Here is a 23341-nt window from a genome sequence, read left to right as displayed (position 1 = left end):
AATTTACAAACCCCACTTTAGGTCAATTTCAGTTGCTCTTTTCGATTCCTAAGAAACTTAGCAGGGGCATTGGGGAATTCTGGGTTGTTACAGTCTTCATGGAAAGCCCCAGGTCAAGAGTTATGACATTTTTTTTTTTCAGTTCAAAAGTCAATTCTGACCATAAGATAACTCTGCGATATGTTTGAAAATTGTTCCCATCAAATATTTCCCAGAAAGAATCCAGGCTACTTGCACTGGAGAGCCTGCTGATAGGTTTAGCACCTCCACCATGCCATTTACTGAAGGCATACTGCAAAAGTTGCTCCTGCAAACATTCCTTCTAGTAGTGAAATGCTTGTGAACCAGATAGACATTCTGATCAGGTAGTGGCTGTGAGGACAGACATTCTCCAAGTACTTCTTCTGTCATAAAACCTAATGCTAATTGAGCATTTACTATCTTAGAGGCTCTATCCTTATCACTCCAGATGTACTGTCTTATCACAACCGGCACAGCAAGGTTATAAGTTGGGCACTATTACTCCCCCATTTTATATTTGAAAAAACTGAGATGCAGAGACTTAACGTTAACTTGCCCACGGTGACACAGGTGGGAAGAAGTGAAACCAAAATTGAAGTAGGGCAGATTGACTTTGGATCTCATACTCTTAGCCACTGTGTGAAAATGTTTGCCTCACTTCACTTTGGAGTACAAGCTTCTTTAGAAGCCAACATTTAACTGCAGGCTAGTAGCCTGATCAAAATAACAGAAAGCAAATTGAAAGCCACTCAAATCATCCAGCAGCTTGCAAATACTTCTGTCATCCTCTTATTCTTAGCATCCCCACAATGATGCCACTGATATTAGAATGACAGCACTGCCAGGGCTGAGGACTATATTTTCCTACTTGCCCACTTAGCCCAGTGTGTTCTCTCTTAACTCCTGAGCCAGTGCTTACTTTAAAGGCTAAAGCCAGATTGATGAAACCAGGGATGCTTACACTAGCTCCACTAAAAAGCCAAAAACTACATAAAAACTGTTTTATGTCACTTTGATTGTGGGGGAGGGTGTTGTTAGGCCTGCAGTGGAGTAATCATTCTTTCCTAGAACAGGAAAAATAGTTCCCAGGACTTCAAGTAAGTTCATTGGCAAAGAGGCTTCATGGTTTGAGAACCACCTTGAAGGCAAGTGGCTATGTAGGCCTTTCTAAATCATTTTAGCCTGCCCCTTTCTGAATCCTGGAAGGCAGACAAAGGAGAAAAATCAGGATATCATGGAAAAAGTTTTGACATCTTTGAAGACAAGTGTACAGAGGGTTGCTATTGGTGCAGAGGGTCAGAAGAAGATGTTTCCTCTGACCAGCTGATAATCAGCTAGGTATACTTCTGTCTCCAGGAGCTCACAACCTATAAAGCATTCTTATCCTAAACAGGCCAGGTTTCAAAGAAATCTAATTTGTTGAAGGTAAGAGGCTGACTTTATTCTGCATTGGCATGTGATTTATTTTAGGCAGCAAAAAAACTGGAATCATTTTGAGTAGCCCAAAACACCGCGAACGTTCTAGAGGAGATTGGTGGAAAATGTTTAGTGACCATTGATACACTTCAACCAACCAAATAAAGTGAAGCAATTCCAGATGAATAATTAATATGTACTAATTTAAACTTGCTTGGTAGGCAGAAAATGCCAAAGAAGCTGACACATTTGACTTTAAACTTCAGCTATTTTGTAAACAAGTGTTCTGTGAGGTTTTGTTTCATTTTTATACAGTTTGAAAATGACATTTTTATTCAGAGGGCAATAAACAGTTAACCAAAACAACTTTTTTTTGACCAAATGAGTCAAACTCTTCAATAAACAATCTCGCTTCTGCTGCTGCTGCCGCCTTTTTTTTTTTAAGGGGATTTTTTTTTAAAAGCACAGCAACCTTTTCCTTGCTTTTATAAAACACTGCCCCATGTTTTCAGGCAGAAAAGAAAAAACTTTCAAAAGGTCATGTGATGTCATTTCAGCAGTATAGAAATAAGAAAACCAACTAACAAGCAAAAAGGATGTATCTGATAATGATCTTTGACAGCATGTCTTAAAGCAGAATATATAAAAACGCATGCATATATATGTAATGCAAAGAGGATTTCACCTTGAAACTTGATAGCTGTAATTTCTTAATAAAGACCACTTGTTTGTCAAGGGCTAAATTAGTCTCTGAGCTGGGTTACACAAGAAATCAAGTCCTATTCCATTATAGGAGCCATTATCAGTAACCTCTCTAAGTACAAGTATGAGCAGATGTAGAATGAGGCAAATAAAGCCTTTCTTCTTCCTAAGCCAGAGGAGTTATTACATGCAAACACAGATTGGGATCCTAAGTGCTTCCATAAAGCTTTGGGGGAGAATACATTCCTCTCTCCCCACAGGATCATGGCCTGTCCCTCACTGGGGGTATTAAATTCTTCTGGTTTCTATAGAAACTTAACTGGAGATGATTTTCTCCCCAGAGGACTTTTGGTAATATCTAGAGATATTTTGAGTTGTCATACTGGGAACCCCAGTGGCACTACATAAACAAAGCAGATCAAAATAGCATGACAAAGACTCAGAAAATTAAGCTACCATTGGAACCAGAGCCTGCAAAAATCAGACCGGGACCTATGTGCTAAACCTAAACTTGGTGGCTGACTACAAAAATAAAAGATTTAAATAGGACTCAGTGACTCTTAATATCAATCAAAATATTTAGTTTTTTAAAAAAAAATTTAGCTTCAAGCATACAGTACATTGGTTAGACATCTATATAGTTCATAAAATGACCTCCCCCAATTGCTTCCTCCTTCCCCTGACCTTCCACCTAGCCAACAGCCAACATTAATTAATTCTAACTGCATTCCATATGCTGTGCTCCCCATCCCCATGACCATCCATCAACTACTAATTTGTACGTCTTTAGCCCTTTACTCCATTCTCCCAGCCCCCCAAACCCTCCTCCCCTCTGTCCTACACCAAATTGTCCACTATATTTGTGAGTCTGTTTTTGACTAGTTTGTTCTTTTTTATTCCTTAAATTCCACATATAAGTGAAATCATATAGTGTTTATCTTTCTCTGTCTGACTTAAATACCTTCTAGCTTCATCACAGCAATATCTTTTTCCAACTCCTTCCTTTTCAAATGTAAGGTTCTTGTTTTCTTATCCTTTCAGCCCCTTTATCTTTTGGTTGGAGCACTTAATTTTTTTCCATTTAAGGTACTTATTGATAGGAACGTAGTTGTTACCATTCTTTATTCCTGTTTTTGATATACATTTTTTTCTTCTTAAAGAAGTCCTTCCAACATTTCCTGTAATACAGGGTTGGTGGTGATAAATTCCTTTAGCTTATTTTTGTCTGGGAAACTCTTTATCTGTCCTTCAACTCTAAATGATAGCTTTGCTGGATAAATTATTCTTGGTTGTAGATCCTGAATCTTCCTCCTGTCAAATATTTTTTGCCAAGACCTGTCCTGCATAATTTCTTTTGAGAAATCAGCTGCCAGTCTTATGGGTGTTCCCTTATATGTAATTATTTGTTTTTCTCTTGCTGTTTTTAATATTCTTTCTTTGTATTTAACCTTTGGCATTTTAATTATGATGTGTCTTGGTGTGGGCCTCTTTGTATCTCTGATTTTTGGAATTCTCTGAGCTTCCTGGGTTTTATGTCCATTTCCTTCACTAGGTTAGGGAAGTTTTCCATCATTATTTCTTTAAACAGCTGTTCAACATCGCGATTTTCTTCAGTTACACTGATCAAATGGATATTTGGACCATTAATAGTGTCCCATATCCTTCTTAAATTATTTTTATAGTCTTGGCATCTTTTTTCTTGCCATTCTGATTGAGTGTCCTTGGCTTTCCTGTCCTCTAGATAGGGCATTTGATCCTTTTCTTTATTCACTTTGTTTATTCCTTTGTTCATTCCATTTAATATACTTCTCGTCTCAGATACTGTGTTCTTCATTTCAGACTGGTTCCCTTTTATAATTTCCATTTCAATTTTTTATGTTTTTAATCTCTTCATTGAAGTTCTCTACACTTCTCAAAAGTTCATTGAGCATCTTTATAAACAGTGTTTTGAACTCTGCATGTGTTAGATTGCTTGACTCCATTATATGGATCTCTGTTCTCTTCTTTCATATGGCTTCTACTTCTTTGTCTTTTCATTTTAGCTGTCTCTCTGTGTCTGTTTCTATGTCCTAAGCAAAGTTCCTAAGTCTCCCAGTCTTATTAGTGTGAATTTGTGAAGTAGGTGTCCAGTGGCATAGTCCTGAGAGGGGTTCAGCTGCAGGCCAAATTTAGCCCGAGCCTGTGCCCCTCCGGGGCCACTTGTCAAGATTCAACAAGCAATCCACAGATGCTGTGCTTATAGTTGCCTCAAAAGGCCACACCAGAAACCGAGGCCAGCTGTCTCCAGTGTGAGTCTAGGTACTGCTCAGCAAGGCACACCTGACTCTCTGAGGCTATAACTGGATGTGGCTTGGGTGGGGCTAGGAGTTGGGGGAGGCAGAGTTTCAAAGAATCCTCTGGGAGGAGTGACCTCTGTTATCCAGTTTGATGATGTCACTACTGTGGCGGCTCTGTGTCCATGCCCTGGGAGCAGGGAGGGCTCAACAGGGAACAATAGATACTGTCAGCACTTCTGTACTGAGTGAGTCTCGCCTCGGCCCTCACTCCAACGATATCTCCCTGTAAGTCCCTGGTGCCTGCTGCGCACAGCCAAATTGGCCTTGGTGCTCAGAGTGAGCAGGTCTGTCACCGCAAAAATCCGAAAATCTGCTCACGGATGCGACCCTTTTAAGAGGCGTCTGCTGCTGCTGCTGCTGCTGCAGCCTCTATCTCACTCAGCTGCTCAACACTGCCCCCCATCCTCACCCTCTCCTACCTTCTGCCATTGCAGGATGATTTCTTGGACTTCTTAGATTTTCCTTGTTGCTGCTTATTTCTTCCATCACAACTTTGATTTGGTCACCAGAGGGATGAACAGAGCCTCTATCATCTCAAAATATCTAGGTTTTATAACTGAAAATCACCGGCTGTACCAAGAACCAGGAAAAGTACAGCTTAAGTGAAAAAAGACAATCAACTGACACCAACACAGGTGAATCAGATATTGGAATTATTTGACAAAGATTTTAAGGCATTTATTATAAAAGTAATTCAATAAACAGTTACAGATCTCTTGAAACAAATGAAAAATAGAAAATGTCAACAAAGAAATAAAGTTATAAAAAAGAAGCAAACAGAAATTATAAAACTGAAAGATACAATAACAGAAAAAAAATCTTACTGGATGAGCTCAATAGTCGAGTGGAAATGACAGAGGATAGAACAATGAACTTCAGGACAGATCAATAGAATTTACTCCATCTGAAAAACAGAGAGAAAATAGACTGGAAAAAAAATGAACAGAGCCTCATGGAACTGTGCGACAATAATAAAAGATCCAAATTTCATTTTAGAATCCCAGAGGAAAGCAGAAAAAGAGTTGGATTGAAAAAATATTTTAAAAAATTATAATAAAGGCTGAAAATTTCTCATATTTGGCAAAAGATATAAATCTACAGATTTAAGAAACTGAGTAATCTCTAAATATGATAAAGAAATGATAAATAAATACATGCCACAACATATCATAATTAAACTTCTGAAAACTAGATACAAAAAGTATTTAAAGCAATGACACATTAGCCATAGGGAAACACAAATTCAAATAAAAGTACATTTCTCATCTAAAACCATGGAAGCCAGAATATTTAGAAGTTGCATAACATTTTTCAAGTGCTTAAAGAAAAGAACTGTCAACGGTGAATTTTAATCTTACAAAACTGTTCTTCAAGAACTAAAGGGAAAGAAAGATATTCTGAGATCAAGTAAAACTTAAAAGAATTTTGTTGTTTGCAGACTTGCCCTTAAAGAATGGCAAAAGGAAGTAATTCAAACAGAAAGACAATGATTAAAGACGAAAACCTGAATCATTGGAAACGATGAAAGAACAATGTAAAGAAAAGAAATATGGTACATACAATAGACTAACTCTTCTCATGAACTTTAAAAATCATATTTAATCGTTAGAACACAAATTGTAACATTATCTGATGCTCAGAAATATAGTTAAAACCAGGAAAGGTAAAGGGACTAAAATGGAAGTAAGGTATCCATAATTCATCTGAAGTGGTAAAATGTTAATGCCAGTAGACTGTAAAAAGTCACATACGTATATCATCATATCCATGCAACCACTAAGAAAACTATACAAAGAAATACAGCCAAGAACATAAATAAATCAAAATGGAATCCCCCAAAGTGTTCATGTAACACTCAGAAAAGCAAGAAAGGAGAAACAGAGATACAGGAAATAGGAAATAATTAAATGAAAGACTTAAGCCCCAACATATCAATAACAACCTTAAATGTAAGGCCTAATACACCAATTAAAAGGCAGATATTGGCACAGTAGATTCAAAAAATAATAATAATAATAACCCGACTATACTGTTTACAAGACACTTTTCAATGATATAGGTAGATTGACCTTAAAAGCATTGAAAAATATATACCATTGAAGCATTGATTTAAAAAAGGGATACAAATATAAATATCAGACAAAGTAGACTTTATCTGAGCAAAGAAACTTACTAGAGACAAAGACAGACATTACATAATGATAAAAGATCCATCTCTAGGAGGGCATAGTAATCTTAAAGGTATATGCACCAAATGACAGTCTCAAATACAAAAAGCAAAAACTGATAGAGCTGAAAGGAGAAATAGACTAATTCATAATTAATTATTGTTAGGGATTGCAACACCCCCTGCCTTTTAGCAAATGATATAATTATTAGATAGAAAATCAGCAAATCAGAGTGCAGTTCATGTATACAAGTATCCATGACTAACACACATGTCTCTATAGACTACTAAAACAAGATAACCAGAATTAACTGCTGTTCTTCCTGTGGTAAATTTCCCAGGAAAGCAGGAATTCACACGAGACACTCAAAAGCTTGAAAATGGAATGTGCTTGTGGTCAACATTCAATATTTTGCTGATTAATATAAGATATGAATATCTATATAAAATATCTGAGTTTTCTTATGAGAAAATGTATGCATTTCTGATTAACAGGGTATTCATAAAACATGTAAAACCTGACAGTCTAAACAAAAGTGTTCCTAAGTACAGTTTCTCTTTAATAAATTCATCAGACCTCATAAAATCAAATAATATGCAAACGAATTCATGCAAGAGAAATTCAGAACTTGGGTACAAAACAGAGTAATTCAAGAAATAGTGTAAGGTTACTGCACTGATTGATAAAGAGATACGTGTTTTGGTCATTGCTCCTCCATCAATAGCTATGTGACTTTAGATAAGTCCCTTAACCTCTCTGAGCTTTAATTTCTCACTGGAAATATAAAAAAGATGAGTCAGCTGACCTCATATGGTTCTTTCCTGCTCTAAACTTAAAACAATATGAGTCAATTTCATGCTTGTGAACAGGAAGCATTCTTTCATCTCCCAACTGAAAATGTACCTTCAAAACTATCAACAGAGAACTCTATTCCTTGTGGTGAGTCTGAGATCACCAAAGAACACTACATTCCACTGGAGATCAAAGTGTAAGGCAGATCTGAATCAGATTTCCCAATGCAACAGGCAAAGTGGTGAACCAGGAAGTTCTCATAGTCTAAAAAAATAGGTCCCAGTGTCTTTCAGAGTTGGCTTGTTTTGGTGACTAGAAACCCACATAGGTTCTCATCAACCCAACAGGTGAGCTTCATTCTAACTCAGTTCTCAGCCACATGTACAGCAAATGGACAAGGGATGCAAAGTCCACTGGAAGGAAAATCCTAGTCTCCTTTCATGTTGGCTTCAACTGGAGAATACACTTATATTTAAGTGTTTCCAGAATTACCTACCTTTTATCAGGAAGAGGACTTTAGAAGATAGTGAGGGTGATGTTGGTTCAGAGGCAGTGGAGGTTTCAGGGAAATACAAACAGCACTGGATGATGAGGGTGGTAATAATCAGGAAACCCAAGGGTTAAAGACCTCCTAAGTAGATATTAAGAATACCACAATACCAAAATTGATCCATGCAAAGATATCTTTATTAGCATCTGGAAGTTACCTGCTACCACAAATAGTGCCCAGAGTTATATCAGACACCCCTGGAGAAACTCACAGTCTAATTGGTTGCATCAGTTAGAGTTCCAGCAGGAAAAGTAGTTCATTTGCTGAGAATTTAATAATGGGACTATTGACCAAAGGGTGGGCAAAGCCAAGAGAACTTATAAGGGCTGTGGAGTTATATATCAGCTTTAAAGGGAATAAACCATCTCGAATGGCTCTGTGCAGGTTAAGAGGGTAAGTGGAGTACAGATAAGTCCTGCCAACATGTCTTGTATTGGAACTTAAAGTAATTAGGATTTATTGGTTAATTGTTTGTTTAGCATCAGCAGCTGGAGGGGCTTCTCTCTTGTGCCAGAACATAACTATACTCCCTCAAACTTTATCACCGTAACCCTAAGAATTGTGTCTTTGCTATCCCTATTTCTTTCTCACCACAATGCTACCTGTAGCCATCACTATGGAGGATCTTCCAATACGTTCCACTATAGATGGTTCCATGGTACATGTGGGAGTGGGTGTATCTAAGTGGGTTTGGGACTTCTCTCCAGTCTCTTCAGAGGCTGGCCCTGGTCAATTGCTCCTTTAGCTCTGTAGATGTCCTGGCTTTAGGAAATGAAACAATCAGCACTCCAGATTCTCTGAGCCGCATTTCACATTCAAAGGAACTAACATCCCAATGAGGCTGGTGATTGATCAGCTCAAGGTCATGCCATAGACTCAAGCCCAGGTTTGATCCCCTGCTCTTTGTATCTCATTACTCTGCGACTGGTCTAGGAATGCATGATAATCTCCATCAGGCAAAAGTGTTATCTGTGTTAGTGGCCATGACTACTTTGCTCAGTGATATTACTTTAATCCTCATCTTCTCTTACACGATGTCTGGTGTTTCCCATAATTTAGTCACTGCATTCATCTTTAACTCAATCTTCTGTATATTTAGAACGACAGAGTAATTCGCAGGATAATCTAGGCTATATTAGTAAGTTATATGTACCTCTATTACAGTGCTGTAATTTTTTGTTTAATATCTGTCTCTGATACTTGACTGTGAGTTTGTTTGCCCTCCATGTACAGCCAGCAGTTCTTCCTCCCAGTACTTGTAAACTCTGGTTAAATCATCAAAGAACACCACCAACAAACTTCTATAACTGCATTGGGAACATTTCTCTCAGGAATTTGTTCAGAACCTTCTGAGTCAGTTGCCCAGGGAAACAAGCTGGTGATGTCACAAGTTGTCACACCTTTAGCTCTCAGGTCCCTTCTTTCCAGCTTGAGGCAGGTCTCAGTTCTTCAAACTCTTCCCAGCCTAAGCACATACTTGTCCTCTCCAAGGCAATGCAAAGACCCCTACTCTCTCCTAGCAATGTCTCAACTCAGGTATGTTGGGGTCAGGACCACACACTTCTTTCTATGCTTTTGTTTTGGCCACAGATCACTTGCTATGCTTCTTCCCTCCAGGGCAGAGAACACCTGTTCAAATAAAGTGTCTGGGACAGCCCCCGGTAAACTTGGGTCCTCTAGGGTATAGATACAAAACTAAACTAAACAAACAAACAAACAAAAGAAACTTTGGAGCTGCTACCTGAAGGATCAAAGGTTGTTTCAGATTTTACAGGGCCTAGGAGATCTCAGGAGCAAGATTACAATACCCATTCCCTTTCTACTTATCTTCTTCCACGTCCTAAACATGCCCACAATCTCTCCCTCTTGGTTTATCAACTTGCTCCTCATTTTCACAAGAGATATTCTTGCCATTTCCTTGTTCTACCAAATGAAAAGAAAAGAGAATACAGCTATGACGGTATTTCATCAGAGTTTATTGGTACTTCATAATAAGGTTACTTAACCATGCTCCCATCCCACTCAAACACGTGCATCTTTTGCACTGATTGCTGCCTTTATGCAACTCTTGAGATTACCTATTATTTAAACAAGACATCTAAAAACAAGCACTAATCCTGTCACCAGTTTAGCAGGAAGGGAGCCTATCTATATAGGAAGCAAAATTCAGTTTTGTTGGAACACTCAGTCTCAGAGGTCGTGTTTTACAGCTCTCCAGCCTGCTGTAGGACTTCACTTCTGACCTAAGGGAAGGACACCAGAAGAAAGCTACTTAAGACATTCGCAGTTCCCTTGTCAAAGCTAGCCATGACGAGGACTTCTACGTGCATATATCACTCCCTTGTTTTGAGCTGGTATATTTTCATCAATTATTACATCTTTCAACTAGGACGGGATCCACAGAAATGCAAAATCTTTCCAAATGCCCAGCGGTGGAAGTACTTGACATTCCTTAATCTGGTAAGTCCATATGAACATCTCTGAGAACAGTCTATGTGTCTATAATATCAGTACTTCTACATATATTACCTCTGAATTTTGTTAAATGCAAAATTCCATTATTTGTCTTTCTTCACTGTTTTTGAGTTTTGGCTTTCTCTGTTACTTGATAATTTGCTCTGAGAAGCCTAATTAAGAAGTTATCCATAGTTACATTTTGTGTTGGCTAATTGTTAAATGCGTTTTTCAAAAGAACCTTATCTGGGGGCTCTTCTCAGATGATTCCAAATGAGGGACTAAATTAATGGTTTCACCATGAGATTGACTACAAATGGAAGAGAGATTTTGAACTTTGCTTAAGGAAGTCTGTGAGAAAGGCAGAATGGCATCTGTTGCGTAGGAAGTGTAATTTCCAATGGAAGAATAATGCCATTTTACAGCACACACAGACTAACAGATTTATCTAAGACAAGCAAACATATTTTGCCCTGTTCAGATTCCACTTCTATTTTTTATAGGCTCAAGATTCCATCTTAAAGGACAAATCACCCAACCAAATGGCAAATACAGATTTTCAACTATTTAGAAACCAATCATATGACTTGATCCCTTCTTGTCTTTCTGCCTGGCTGACTGCATTCTGATGAATGAAGTGTGAATGAATGGGAGGGAAATAGATTTTTTAAAAATGTTTTGGGAACATGTAAAAAAATTTTTAGCATTAAAAGCTAAAAATAGTATATCCTTTAGGGATGATGCAAATTAATGTTTGAGATTTTTAAAATGCCGAGTGCCATATAAACATATCATTTCAGAAACCGGACAAAATATTCCAATCCTTTGGAATCATACTTCTAAGCAGAGGTTATACATGAACAGAAAAAGTGACACTCTGAAATGCTAAGGGTTGGAAATTCAGAAAGTTCAAATCAGGCCTGGAGGTTCTGCTTCTTTTTCTTTGGTCATTTGATTTTGTCTGAAAGATCTGAGCCCAGAATACAGCTCTAATGTGTTCGAAAATACCAAGGTGAAGGCTTGTTTCAATCATAGAATTTTATGGGGATAAAAACAAACAAACAAAAATGAAAACAGAACAATAAGAAATTCTTTTGTAGAGCTAAAATAATACAGTAAAAATCTCAGCTTTGCGTACCTGTTGGCTTTATATTTAAAATGGTCAATGAAAAGAGAGGGGTGTCTGTAGGCAGGATTAATGGCCTAATCAAATCCAAATCCAGCACCCCACCTCATACTAAGCATGGCTAAGAACAGATTTATCACCTACTCCCACGAACCAGCTTTCTGACTTAATTCTAGCTTGGTTAGAAACCTCATATTTCCAAGAATGAAAAAGACAATTATTTTGTCAAAGACACTGTTATTTCCTAGTGTTAATCTCCTTTGTGCTTCCCTAACTAATTAGCCATCAAATCCTCTATTTTTCCTTTTGCCATGTTCATCCTTTTCCCCTAATCTTACTGCTCCTCTCATTGCAGGCTCTAATTAATTTGTATCTGGATGACCAAATCATCTCTTTATTGTCTTCTCATTATCAATCTATCTGTCTACCACTCAGATTCCGGATTAATCTTCCCAAAGCACTGTTTTTGGTTTAGTTTTGTTTTAAATATCATGAGCCTGCTTGAGAAGTATGGTCTGCTACATAAGAACTACAGTGGCTCCCTACTACCTTATGGAACCATTTCCAAACTCCTGATTTAATAGCTCACTTGCCTACTCAGGCTTCAGATCCTCCTCTCCCCTTGAAGGTAGACCTCTTCTTAAGGAAGGCCAGTGTCTTCTCCAGTGTTGCTTCCTAGGCTTCTTGCTGTCATTGCCATGTTCACATTATCCTTGAACGAGAGGCCTACCTGCCTCTCCACTACTTTGATACTTTCGTAGATCACCTGAAATCCCACATTCTCTTTAAAATCTCTGCTGACCAACTCCAGCCCCAATTCGTTTTCCTTTCCCTGAATTTTTATATCATCTCTGTAAAAATTGTTTAGTATTGTATAGTATTGTTTTCTAATTTCCACCTACACGTGAACCTTAAAATTCCAATCAAATTATTTGTAAATGACTCCAATACAGGAATTTTGTTCCCTAGGCCCTTGCCAGACCTAACAGTCTATGCTTCTAAATTGTATTTGCTACTTTGGCTGGCCTAGAGTACCCCCATAATAAAAACTAGGTGACTTGGTATGTTGATTGAACTTGATCTTAGCTTTTTTTGCACTCCTGAGCAATTAGTCTCTTCTGATGTATTCTGGTCCTAGAAATGAGTAATGTGGGGCTTACCTGTGACTGTTTCCATTTTCAGTTCTGTCAGGTATCATCTTGAAAGTATGACTTTATAGAAAGTTCTTCAATTGATGAAGATGGGTTGAATGTGTTTCGGAGGATGAACTTAAGGATAGATTTCAAATATGTTATTTAAGGTAAAATGTTGGGCCTTAAAATTTCTAGCTCTTGAGGTCTACTGGGCTGATTAATGGTTATGTTTCCTAATGATTAATTAGTGTTAATGAATGGATTAGTTAATGGCTGCACTTCTAAAGTTATAGAGTGTCATAACTTGCTATAACATCTTCAGATTTATTTTACATAACCTTGTTGAGGTCAGTACCCCCGCATCTTGCTTTCTAGGAAATTTCCACCCCTCCCCTTAAAACAGCTTTACTCTCTACTTGGCTGAATATCAGCGATGCCCCCTTTTAAGAGCAAAGTCCATCTTAGTGGAAGTCAGCATTCTGAGCATGCCTCATTTCCTTCTGAAGTTGTCCCAAGGAATTCAAAACGAAGAAACTTAGGATTGGTGGCAGGGGTGAGGTGAAATGGAGTATGAGAGGTGTCACTGAGAATTGGTCATGGTGACCAATTCATGCCTAGTGCCTAAGGAGAGTAGAAGGAGAAGGGAGATCTGAGTCTCTGCCTCATGAGAGAGTAAATTGACCCCTGGGAAGAGGCAGCCAATTCTCTCTTGGGAGGGAGAGGCAGTGTGCCCATTGGTTACAAGCAGGAGCTCTTGGGTCATGAGCTCTCTGGGATGGTACTTCTACTAGCTCTGTGACCCTGGGCTAGATATTTCTTTGTATTTTCCATTTCTGTCAAATAGAAATGAAATAAATCTGTCAAATAGAAATGAAAATAGTTCATAACCACAGAGTGGCCATGAGGGATAAATAATCTCATGTGTGAGAAGCACTCAGAATGGTGTAAGCAGTGGACAAAGGAAAGAGAACATGGGAGGGTGGTGATGAACTCTAGTCATTTTATCTTTGAGTAGAGGTTGTACAGAGGAGAGGATGATTTAGTAAGACTTGGGTCTCCTCACTGAGTACCCTGATTGGTGGGTCATAGATCCAGGCAAGGGTCACCCACCCACTTCATTGCTCAAGTATCTCCTTGTGCAGGCTGCATACTCCAGCTTCTCTGTTAGAGGAGAACCCCTGTGGAGACACTTCTTGCCCTGCTGTAGCTGCCCAGGTGGGTGCCCTCAGCACTGGGACAGTCCTGGAGATAGAGTTTGCAGGCTCAAGCAGAGAGCAGTGAGTGAGAAGTCCCCAAAGCTGGGTGTGATAACAAGGCAGTGCTGTGGACATCCTCAGGGTACTCGTGTTGGCTCAGGCTTCCAGTGCCTGAGTCTTCCACAAATGTTGTTTCTCCTCATCACAGAGACTTCATTACATAGATCCTCAGGGGTGGCAAAGCAGGACCAGGGAAGAGAGATTCTTGAGGATGTTCTGTTGGTCCAAACTCCAAGGAAGACCATGAACAGTGAGCTCACAATAGAGGACCCACTTCAGTACTTGGGACCAACATTTAATTTTCATAATCAGGTTAATGCATTAATCTGTGGAACTCTTAAACTCAACAGAGTCAAAAATAGTATTAACAATTTTACAAAAATACTTAAAGCCACCGTTTTGAGCTCCCAGATAGCTGAAAGGATTAGGGCTGATAGAAGGGAATAATCACCTCCAGAGCCCAAAATAAAATAGCTATAATTTATTGACCAATCATGACAGCATTTTGGTAGGTTCTTTATATACAGCATAGAGATTAGTAATTGAAGGCTTAGCTTCTGGAACCAGACGGTCTGGGTGTGAATGCTGGCTCTACCATTCACTTGCTGTGGGACCTTGAGTAAGTTACTTAATTTCTCTGTGCCTCGATTTCCTCATACATAGTGGATAGAGTGGTGTGGCACCCAGATCCCTCTACCTCCTCAGCACTGAGCTATTCATTGTCCAGTTCCTGGGAGAAGGGCTGGCTTCTGATGACACAGCTGAGCTCCTGTCCCAGAACTGGGATCAGCAGAAGGGAACTGCCTAGACCAAGGCTTATGACCCTCCCTGATATTGCTGTATCCAATGGCTAATTGACTTGCAGTACAAAGGCCAGGCTCCAAGACAACTCTAAAGGGCCCACTCAGCTCCAGGGGTCCTTCAGAGAACCGCTGATTCCATGCAGCTGCATTGCCTTTTAGTTTTTCCTGCTGCTAAGTCCTGTTCCCTTCTTCCTTCCCTCCCTCTCACAAATGGTCAAAGTGCACCCTCAATGAACACTTACAGGAAGGCCTCAGAATCTCAGATTCCATTTCCCCAGGAATCTGACCTACATAATGTAAAATAGTAAACATAAAAAAAAGCTTCCTCCTTCTCTTCCTCTTCCTCTTTCTTTGTCTTCCTAAAAAAACCACACACATTAACATGGAGCCTGCCCTGGCCTATATTATGTCTAATACAATTTCTGACACTCAACAAGCATTCTGTGAATATTGGTTACATGTATAAATGAACAGAACATGGTTCTAATTGGCAAGAGCCACTTTCTAGGGACCCCGCCTTGCCTGTAAGAATTTATTCTATAGCCATCCTACTGCTGCACTGACGCCAGCGGTCACCAGCTATATAATTCTAGCCAAGCATTCTTACACTGTTCTAACCTGTCTCTCAATATTCTTGGTTTGTTCTCTTTTTTTTTTCTCATCATTCTAGCTTGTGCTATTTTTATCATTTCTTTTCCTATGATATTTTTCCAATTCTTTTATCCTACTTTCTTACCTAAGCTAAAAACATTACGAATGATGATTGAAATAGTATATACATATAATACAGGTATATTTGGCAAAGTCTTCCTCTACCTACTCCAAATGCCACCACCCTCACTGCCACTAATATAAAAAACTCATCGCAATTAGTCCCTATTTGCTCTTTTATTATGAAATAGTCTCACAGTGTAAGTATTGCATCATTTCCAAGGCAAGAGCTAAGAAAACCCTGGCCTGTTCAAGTCAGGCACAAAGTGCTGAGCTGGACACTGGATTACGTGAGTCATCTACTAAGAGTTGTAATGTTTTGCTCAGGAAACTTGTGGAATCTCCCTTTCTGGAATTATTTTTTAAATAGAAAAATATCTCATATCCTGAGATAGTTTTAAACGGTTCTGGCTTAAAGGCAAATAAATAAACTCGATGACTTAGACTAAGTTTCTGTGATTTCAAGATTTTTGTGAATTTTGTGAAGACACAAGAATGTAAAAACTAAATATCCTTTAGCTATGGTTTCTTAAATTGCATTCATTATAAAAATGTAAATTCAGCTCTTCCAGGTGGTATGTTTGTCAGCTGGTGACAAAAATGAAAGACATCTATCAAAGTTAGACCAGCAGCATTTCAGAAAAAGGCACAAAGAGCAAATAGAGTTAGGGAAGAACTGGTAGAAAAGATAAATCAGAGAGCAACAACTCTGAAGTAAGCCTTGATCAAGAAGATAGCATTAGCTCTGTTTTCCTAGGCAGACAAAATAGTTGAGAAATGTAAATGGCAGTAATTTTGTTGTATAATTCTTAAAAGAAGGCCATTTATTGCTATCTTATTTTAATGCTGCTGTGTTGATTTATTTGGACTATGATGATAAAATACCACAGACTGGATGGCTTAAAAAACAGAAATTTATTTCTCATGGTTCTAGAGGCTAAAAGTCCAAGATCAAAGTGCTGGCAGGGTTGGTTTATCCTGGGGCTTCATTCCTTGGCTTTTAGATGTCCATTTTCTCTCCATGACCTCACATGGTCTTCCCTCTGTATATGTCTGTGTCTTGACCTCCTCTTCTTATAAAGATACCAGTCATACTGGATTAGAGTCCACCCTACTGACTTCATTTTAACTTGATATTTCTTTGTAAAGACCCTATCTCCACATACAGTCATATTCTGAGGTACTGGAGGTTATAACTTTAATACATGAATTTTCAGGTGGGGGGACACAATTCACCTTATAACAGCTACCATTTTCTCCCTTCACTGTTCTTTGTGTGCATGTTTTATAAACATTTCATTGTTTTGTCCTTAGAGAAAGAGCAGGCCATTGTCCCATTTGGTGAACTGATCCCAACTTGTCCTTTAGGTCCCCCAGGAAGCTGCCTCTTTGAGTGAGCTCATGACACCTCCCCTTTTTGCCCTTCAACTCTGCTGTCTGGTTCTTCTATGCCCTAATTTTTGCCTATTTATTTCTCTTGGCTACACTCTAGCACCTCCCTCTTGAGCTCCTACGTGAGAACTCCATAAATATTTTTTATTGATACAGATGATGGTATGTCAATGCAGATTAAGTTAACGAGGACAAGGCTATCACAACACACACACATGTTGGCATCTTTACAATGTGGCATATGCCTATGAAATAATGTATGAGCTAAAGGTGGAGGGGGAGAAGTAACTGGCAAGTTTGTGGTGTAGAACAAATTTTTATTGATGAGGGAAAACCCACGGAAGCTTGGAGTTATGTGTTCATTTACCCAATCCAATTTCCATATTCTGTGACTGGGAAAGGCAAGAGAGAATCAGGATGAGCTTGATTCATGATAACTCTAGGAGGCTCTCACTAGGGAAAGTGGTCACATGAACTTCACATGCTAGGTGGAGGCAGCCTCTCCCCAAAGAGTGAAAACCTGGCAGACACCCAGTGCTCAGTAGATGATTAATTGCTCTGTTGATAGAATAGTGCAGGTCTCCTCACCCAGTTTCAGGCCCCATGCCTGCATTTCCTAACTAAAGCAGCTGCCTGCCCTGGCTTGAACAGCTGGAAGTGAAACCAAGATGAGGTGAGAACTGCTGGGGTAGGAGGAAAGAGAAGAAGAGGAGACTTTTAACATCTATTTGCAAAAGATTGCACTCCAAATTCTACAGCCAGAGGGGCCAAATGTTGAAAGTTGATGACAAATATTAGGGTGGCAACATCTTCATAACATTTAAAACTGGTGCCCTCCCTAGAATGCCTCCTCTGGCTTGAAGCTTTCTCCTTCAAGGACCAAGTTTCTTGTACATTCCTTGTTTTCTACCATCTGATTATTTTTTGGTACTTTGCTGCCCACTTACTCCTTCCTTAGATGAGGGAATTTCCTCAGCATTCACTTCTAACTTCTCTCCTCTTCCCTCTTTCTTTTCCTCTCTCTAGCAACCACCAGGAGGATTCAACTCCCTGAATCTCTGCAGCTCTACCTCTCCCAAGAAGGCCAGGTCTCAATTTCCAAATAAAAGTTCCTCTAGGCAAGTGGTTCTCAACCTTAGCTGCCCTGATTAGAATTACTGTGATAATTTTTTTAAAATTCTGTTGCCTAGGCCACACCCTTAGACCCATTAAATTAGAATCTCTGGGTAAATGAAAATCACGCATCAGTATTTTTAAGTCATTTTTAATTCTCTCACCTGGAGATAATTCTCTCTCTCTCATGACTTCCCACAGTGCTTTATCTGAACTGTTTTTAGAAACCTGATACTTTTTTTTTTTTTTAAGTCTGGCTCAAGAACCGGATCTTGCATTTCAAATTCTGACCTTGACATTTACCAACTGTGAGACTTTAGACAGATTTGTTCATCTTTCTATGCCTCAGTTTCCTCATTCTATAAAATGGGTTGGAAGCAGGTATAATAATTGGACTTACCTCATAATGTTGTTATGATAAATTAAAAGCCTAGATCAGTAGATAGCACATAACAAGAATTCGATAAAAAGTCATATACCTTTCAGTAGTAAGTAGAATTAAGTGACAAACTTATGTCTTACCCACTGGTTCTAGAAATTAAACATATATAAGGATCACCTAAAGAATTTTTTTAAAAAAACATATTTCTGGGCCCCATTCCCAAAGATTCTGATTCCATAGCCTGTGGTGGGGCTAAGGTATGGCATTTCTAACAAACTTTTGGGTGATGTCAGTGCTGCTGGTTTGAGGAATTAGATTATTCCTGGCATAATCTAATTCCGTATTCTCTCTCATCTACACCTTCAGCCCAAGGAATGGCAGGAGGCTGACTGACTAGAGCTTTCCCAGAGTTCAGACCTCAGAAGTTGTTCCCCAATAGCCAACTTGATTGAACAAGCTCTTCAGTTTCAAGAACTTGCCTGACTCATACTCTCAGAGCAGAGTCATGTCCTTTTTGCACCAATGCAGAGCTTTTAAGGAATAAGATGGATTCTGATGCAAGCATAATTCTAAACCAACCTCAACTCTGTGTTGCTGTGACCCATGAGGCCTTAGATTAGAAGCCATGGGTTTACGCAAAACATTAAGAATGGCTAAGGTTTGCTTTTAAGTGACCTTACCTCCTTTAAAAAGGCTGTGCTTCAGCCAATTACTAATGAAATTGAATCAGTAATCAAAAAAAATCCCAACAAACAAAAGTCCTGGACCAAACGTCTTTACAGGTGAATTTTACCAAACATTCAAAGAAAAAAAATAATACCTATCCTTCTCAAGTTATTCCAAAAAGACAAGAGGATGGAAGCCTCCCAACTTCATTTTATGAGGCTACCATTACCCTGATTCCAAAGACAAAGACATTACAAGAAAATTATAGGCTGATATCCCTGATGAACATAGACGCAAAAATCCTCAATAAAATATCAGCAAACCAAATTCAGCAAGATGTTAACAAGATCATACACCATAATCAAATGGGATTTATTGCTGGGATGCAAGGTTGGTTCGATAGCCACAAATCAATTAAAGCGATTCACCACATAAACAAAACAAAGGACAAAAATTATGTGATCATATCAATAAATGTAGAAAAAGCATTTGACAAAATTCAGCATCCATTTCTGATTACTGATTCTCAACAGAATGGGAATAGAAGGACCATACCTCAACATAATAAAGGCCATATATGACAAACTCACAGTTATCATACTCAACAATGAAAAGATAAATGTGTTTCCCTTAAGATCAGGAATAAGACAAAGGATGTCCGCTTTCACCACTTTTATTCCACATAGTAATGAAAGTCCTAGCCATAGCAATCAGACAAGAAAAAGAAATAAAAGGCATCCAAATAGGAAAGGAAGAAGTAAAACTGTCATTATTTGCCAATGACTTCATACTACATAGAGAGAACCTTAAAGATTCAACCAAAAAGCTATTAGAACTGATAAATGAATTCAGTTAAGTAACAGCATATAAAATTAATATTCAGAAGTCAGTTGCATTTATATACACCAATAATGAATTATCAGAAAGAGAAATTAAGAAAACAATTTCATTTATAATAGCATGAAAAAAATACCTAGGAATAAATTTAACCAAAGACTTGTACTCAGAAAATTATAAGATATTGAAGAAAAAAACTGAAGAAGATACAAATAAATAAAAGCATATACTGTGTTCATGGATAGGAAGAATTAACATCATTAAAATGTTCTTATTTCCCAAAGCAACTTATAGATTCAATGCAATCCCTATCAAAATACCAACAGCATTTTTCATAGAACTCAAATAATCCTAAAATTTATATGGAATTATAAAAGATTCTGAATAGCCACAGAATCTTTAGATAGCCGTAATCTTTAGAAAGAAAAGTAAAGTTGGTGGTATCACAATACCTGATATCAAACAACACTACAGTAATCAAAACAGCATGGTAGTGGCATAAAAACAGACATAGATCAATGGAACAGAATAAAGAGCCCAGAAATAAACTCATGCTTATATGGTCAATTAATCTATGACAAAAAAGGCAAGCATATAAAATGAGGTAAAGACAGTCTATTCATTAAATGGTGTTGGAAAAACTGAACAGATACATGCAAAACAAAAAAAGAAAGAAACTGGAAACTAGATCACTTTCTTACACCATATACAAGAATAGACTCAAAATGGATTAATGACTTAGATATAACATCCAAAACTATAAAACTCCTTGAAGAAAACATAGGCAGTAAACTCTTTGACATTGCTCTTAGTAATATTTTTTCTGACATGTTGCCTCACGCAAAGAAGACAGAAAAAATAAACAAACAAGACTACATCATACTGAAAAGTTTTCGCATAGCAAAGGAAAGCATCAACGAAATGGAAAGACAACCTACTGAATGGGAGAAGGTATTTGCCAATGATATATCCAAAAGGAGTTAATACCCCAAATTTATAAAGAATTCACACAACTTAACATCAAAAAAACTAACAATCCAATTAAAAAAATGGGCAGAGGCCCTGAATAGACATTTCTCCAAAGAAGACGCACAGATGGCTAATAGACATATGAAAAGATGCTCAATGTCACTTATCATTAGAGAAATGCAAATTAAAGCCACAACGAGCTATCACCTCACACCTGTCAGAATGGCCAGCATCAATAGATCAACAAACAACAAACAACAAATGAGGGTCTGGAAAAAAGGGAACTCTCGTGCACTGTTGGTGGGATTGTGAATTGGCGCAGCCACTATGAAAAACAGTTTAGAGATTCATCAAGAAATTAATTCCAGCAATTCCACTTCTGGGTATTTATCCAAAGAAAATCAAAACACTAATTTGAAAAGGTTTATGCACCCTGTGTTCACTGAAGTGCTATTTATAATAGCCAAGATATGGAAGCAACCTAAGTGTCCATCAATAGACAAGTGGATAAAGAAGAAGTGGTAGGAAGATGGTAGAGTAGGTAAATGCTGTGCCTGCCTCCTCTTACGATCACATCAAAATTACAATTAAACTACAGAATAACCATCATAGAGAATCACATGAAATCTAGCTGAACAGAAGTACTACAATTAAAGATATACAGAAGAAGCCACATTGAGACTGGTATAAGGGGCAGAGATGCAGAACAGTTTGGTCGCACCCCCATGTGTGGTGGTTAAAACTCGGGAGTGATATCTTGCCTTCGGAAGTTCTCCCTGAGGAGTGAGAGATCCCAGCCCCACATTAGGCTCCCCAACCTGGGGTTCCAGTGCTGGAGAGAGAAGTGCGAAAACCAGCAAAGATTGTGGATGAGTGAGATGGAGTGAGACAGAAGGCTACGGGAATCCCAGGGGTTTCTCTTTAAGGGCACATGCACGACTTATTGCTGACAGAAGCACTTGCTCTGAGCACCAGGGCTGGGGCAGCAGCTCTAAAAATACTAAATACATATGGGGAAAAATTGAATTGTCTGGCTTCAGGGAGAGGGCTATAGGGGCAGCTTTCAACCAAACAGAAGTGCTGGCAGAATCCATTGTTTTTTTATTGAGCCTTCCCCACTCCTGGAGTGCAGATGAAGGCAGGCACCATCTAAGTCTCCATTGACCTGGCTAACACAGTTTACCTTGCCCTGATGATTCCCCAAGACCGCACCCTACCATACTTACAGGCCCACCCAAGCCACTTCCAGTTACTTTTTCATATAAATGGCCTGTTTTGGCTCATGCTGTGGACTTTCTGAAAATCTCTCAAAGGTTTGCAAAACACACACGAAAAAGCATCTGCCCTCCTCATGCCCTGTACTTTTTGCTGAGCAGCCCCAAGCCTGGCACTAGTGGTAGCTAGCCTTGGTTCGTGGCTTGGCCTCTTGAAGTACCTCAAGCTCAGTGCAGGTAGCAGCCATCTGCTGGCCAGAAGGAACTGACATGAAATATTCAAAGTGGTGAAAAGAAAGAACCTGTAACTGAGATTACTCCAGCCAGCAAAACTATCCTTTAGAATCAAAGGACAGATAAAAAGCTTCCCAGACAAGAAAAAGCTGAAGGAGTTCATCAACATTAAACCAGTATTACGAGAAATATTAGCAGGACTTCTTTAAGAAGAAGGGGGGAAAAAAGATTAAAAATATGAATAATAAATGGCAATAACAACATATCTATCAACATTTACTTTAAATATATAATGGATTAAATGCTCCAATCAAAAGATAGGGTGGCTTAACAGATAAGAAAACAAGACTTTTACATATGTTGCCTACAAGAGACTCACTTCAGATTGAAAGGCACACAGAGACTGAAAGTAAAGGAATAGAAAAAGATATTTCATGACAATGGAAACAAACAAACAAAAAGCTGGGGTAGTAATACTTATACCAGACAAAATAGACTTTAAAACAAAGACTCTAATAAGAGAGAAAGAAGATCCAGTAATCCCATTTCTGGATATTTATCTGAGGAAACCCAAAACTCTACTTCAAAGAGATATGTGAATCCATATGTTCATTGAAGCATTATTTACAATAGTCAAGATATGGAGGCAACCTGGGTATCAATCAACAGATTAATAATAGGTAAATAAATAATAGATAAATAATAGGTAGTACATATGTATAATAGAATAAAAAAGAATAAAATCTTTCCATCTGCACCAACATGGGTAGACCTAGAGGGTATTATGCTGAGTGGAATAAGTCAGAGAAAGACAAATGCCACATGATTTTATTTACATGTGGAATCTAAAGAACAAAATATTTACATGTTTTGTTTAGTATTTTACAACCAAGCAAAACAGAAACAAGCTCATAGATACAGAGAACATTTTGACAGTTGCCAGATGGGAGGGAGTTTGAAGGTGTATGAAAAAAGAGAAGGGATTAAGAAGTACAAATTGGTAGTTAAAAAATAGTCATGGAGATATAAAGTATAGCATGAGGAATATAGGCAATATTTTAATAAC

At 38.3% G+C, this 23341-nt stretch overlaps 1 protein-coding gene across 1 annotated transcript in view; it reads left to right on the top strand.

The window, feature by feature from the left end:
* The first annotated feature begins 10215 nt into the window (after window positions 1-10215).
* ADTRP (androgen dependent TFPI regulating protein) overlaps window positions 10216-23341 on the top strand; it is a 64451-nt gene continuing 51325 nt past the window's right edge. The window contains exon 1 of the mRNA XM_023538409.1: window positions 10216-10445. Coding sequence (XP_023394177.1) covers window positions 10293-10445 — 153 coding nt within the window. The 5' untranslated portion in view covers window positions 10216-10292. The remainder of the gene's footprint in view (window positions 10446-23341) is intronic.

The sequence above is a fragment of the Pteropus vampyrus genome, unplaced genomic scaffold (genome assembly GCF_000151845.1).
Source record: "Pteropus vampyrus isolate Shadow unplaced genomic scaffold, Pvam_2.0 Scaffold221, whole genome shotgun sequence".
Classification (NCBI taxonomy): domain Eukaryota; kingdom Metazoa; phylum Chordata; class Mammalia; order Chiroptera; family Pteropodidae; genus Pteropus; species Pteropus vampyrus.
This window is presented reverse-complemented; position numbering and strand designations above follow the sequence as displayed.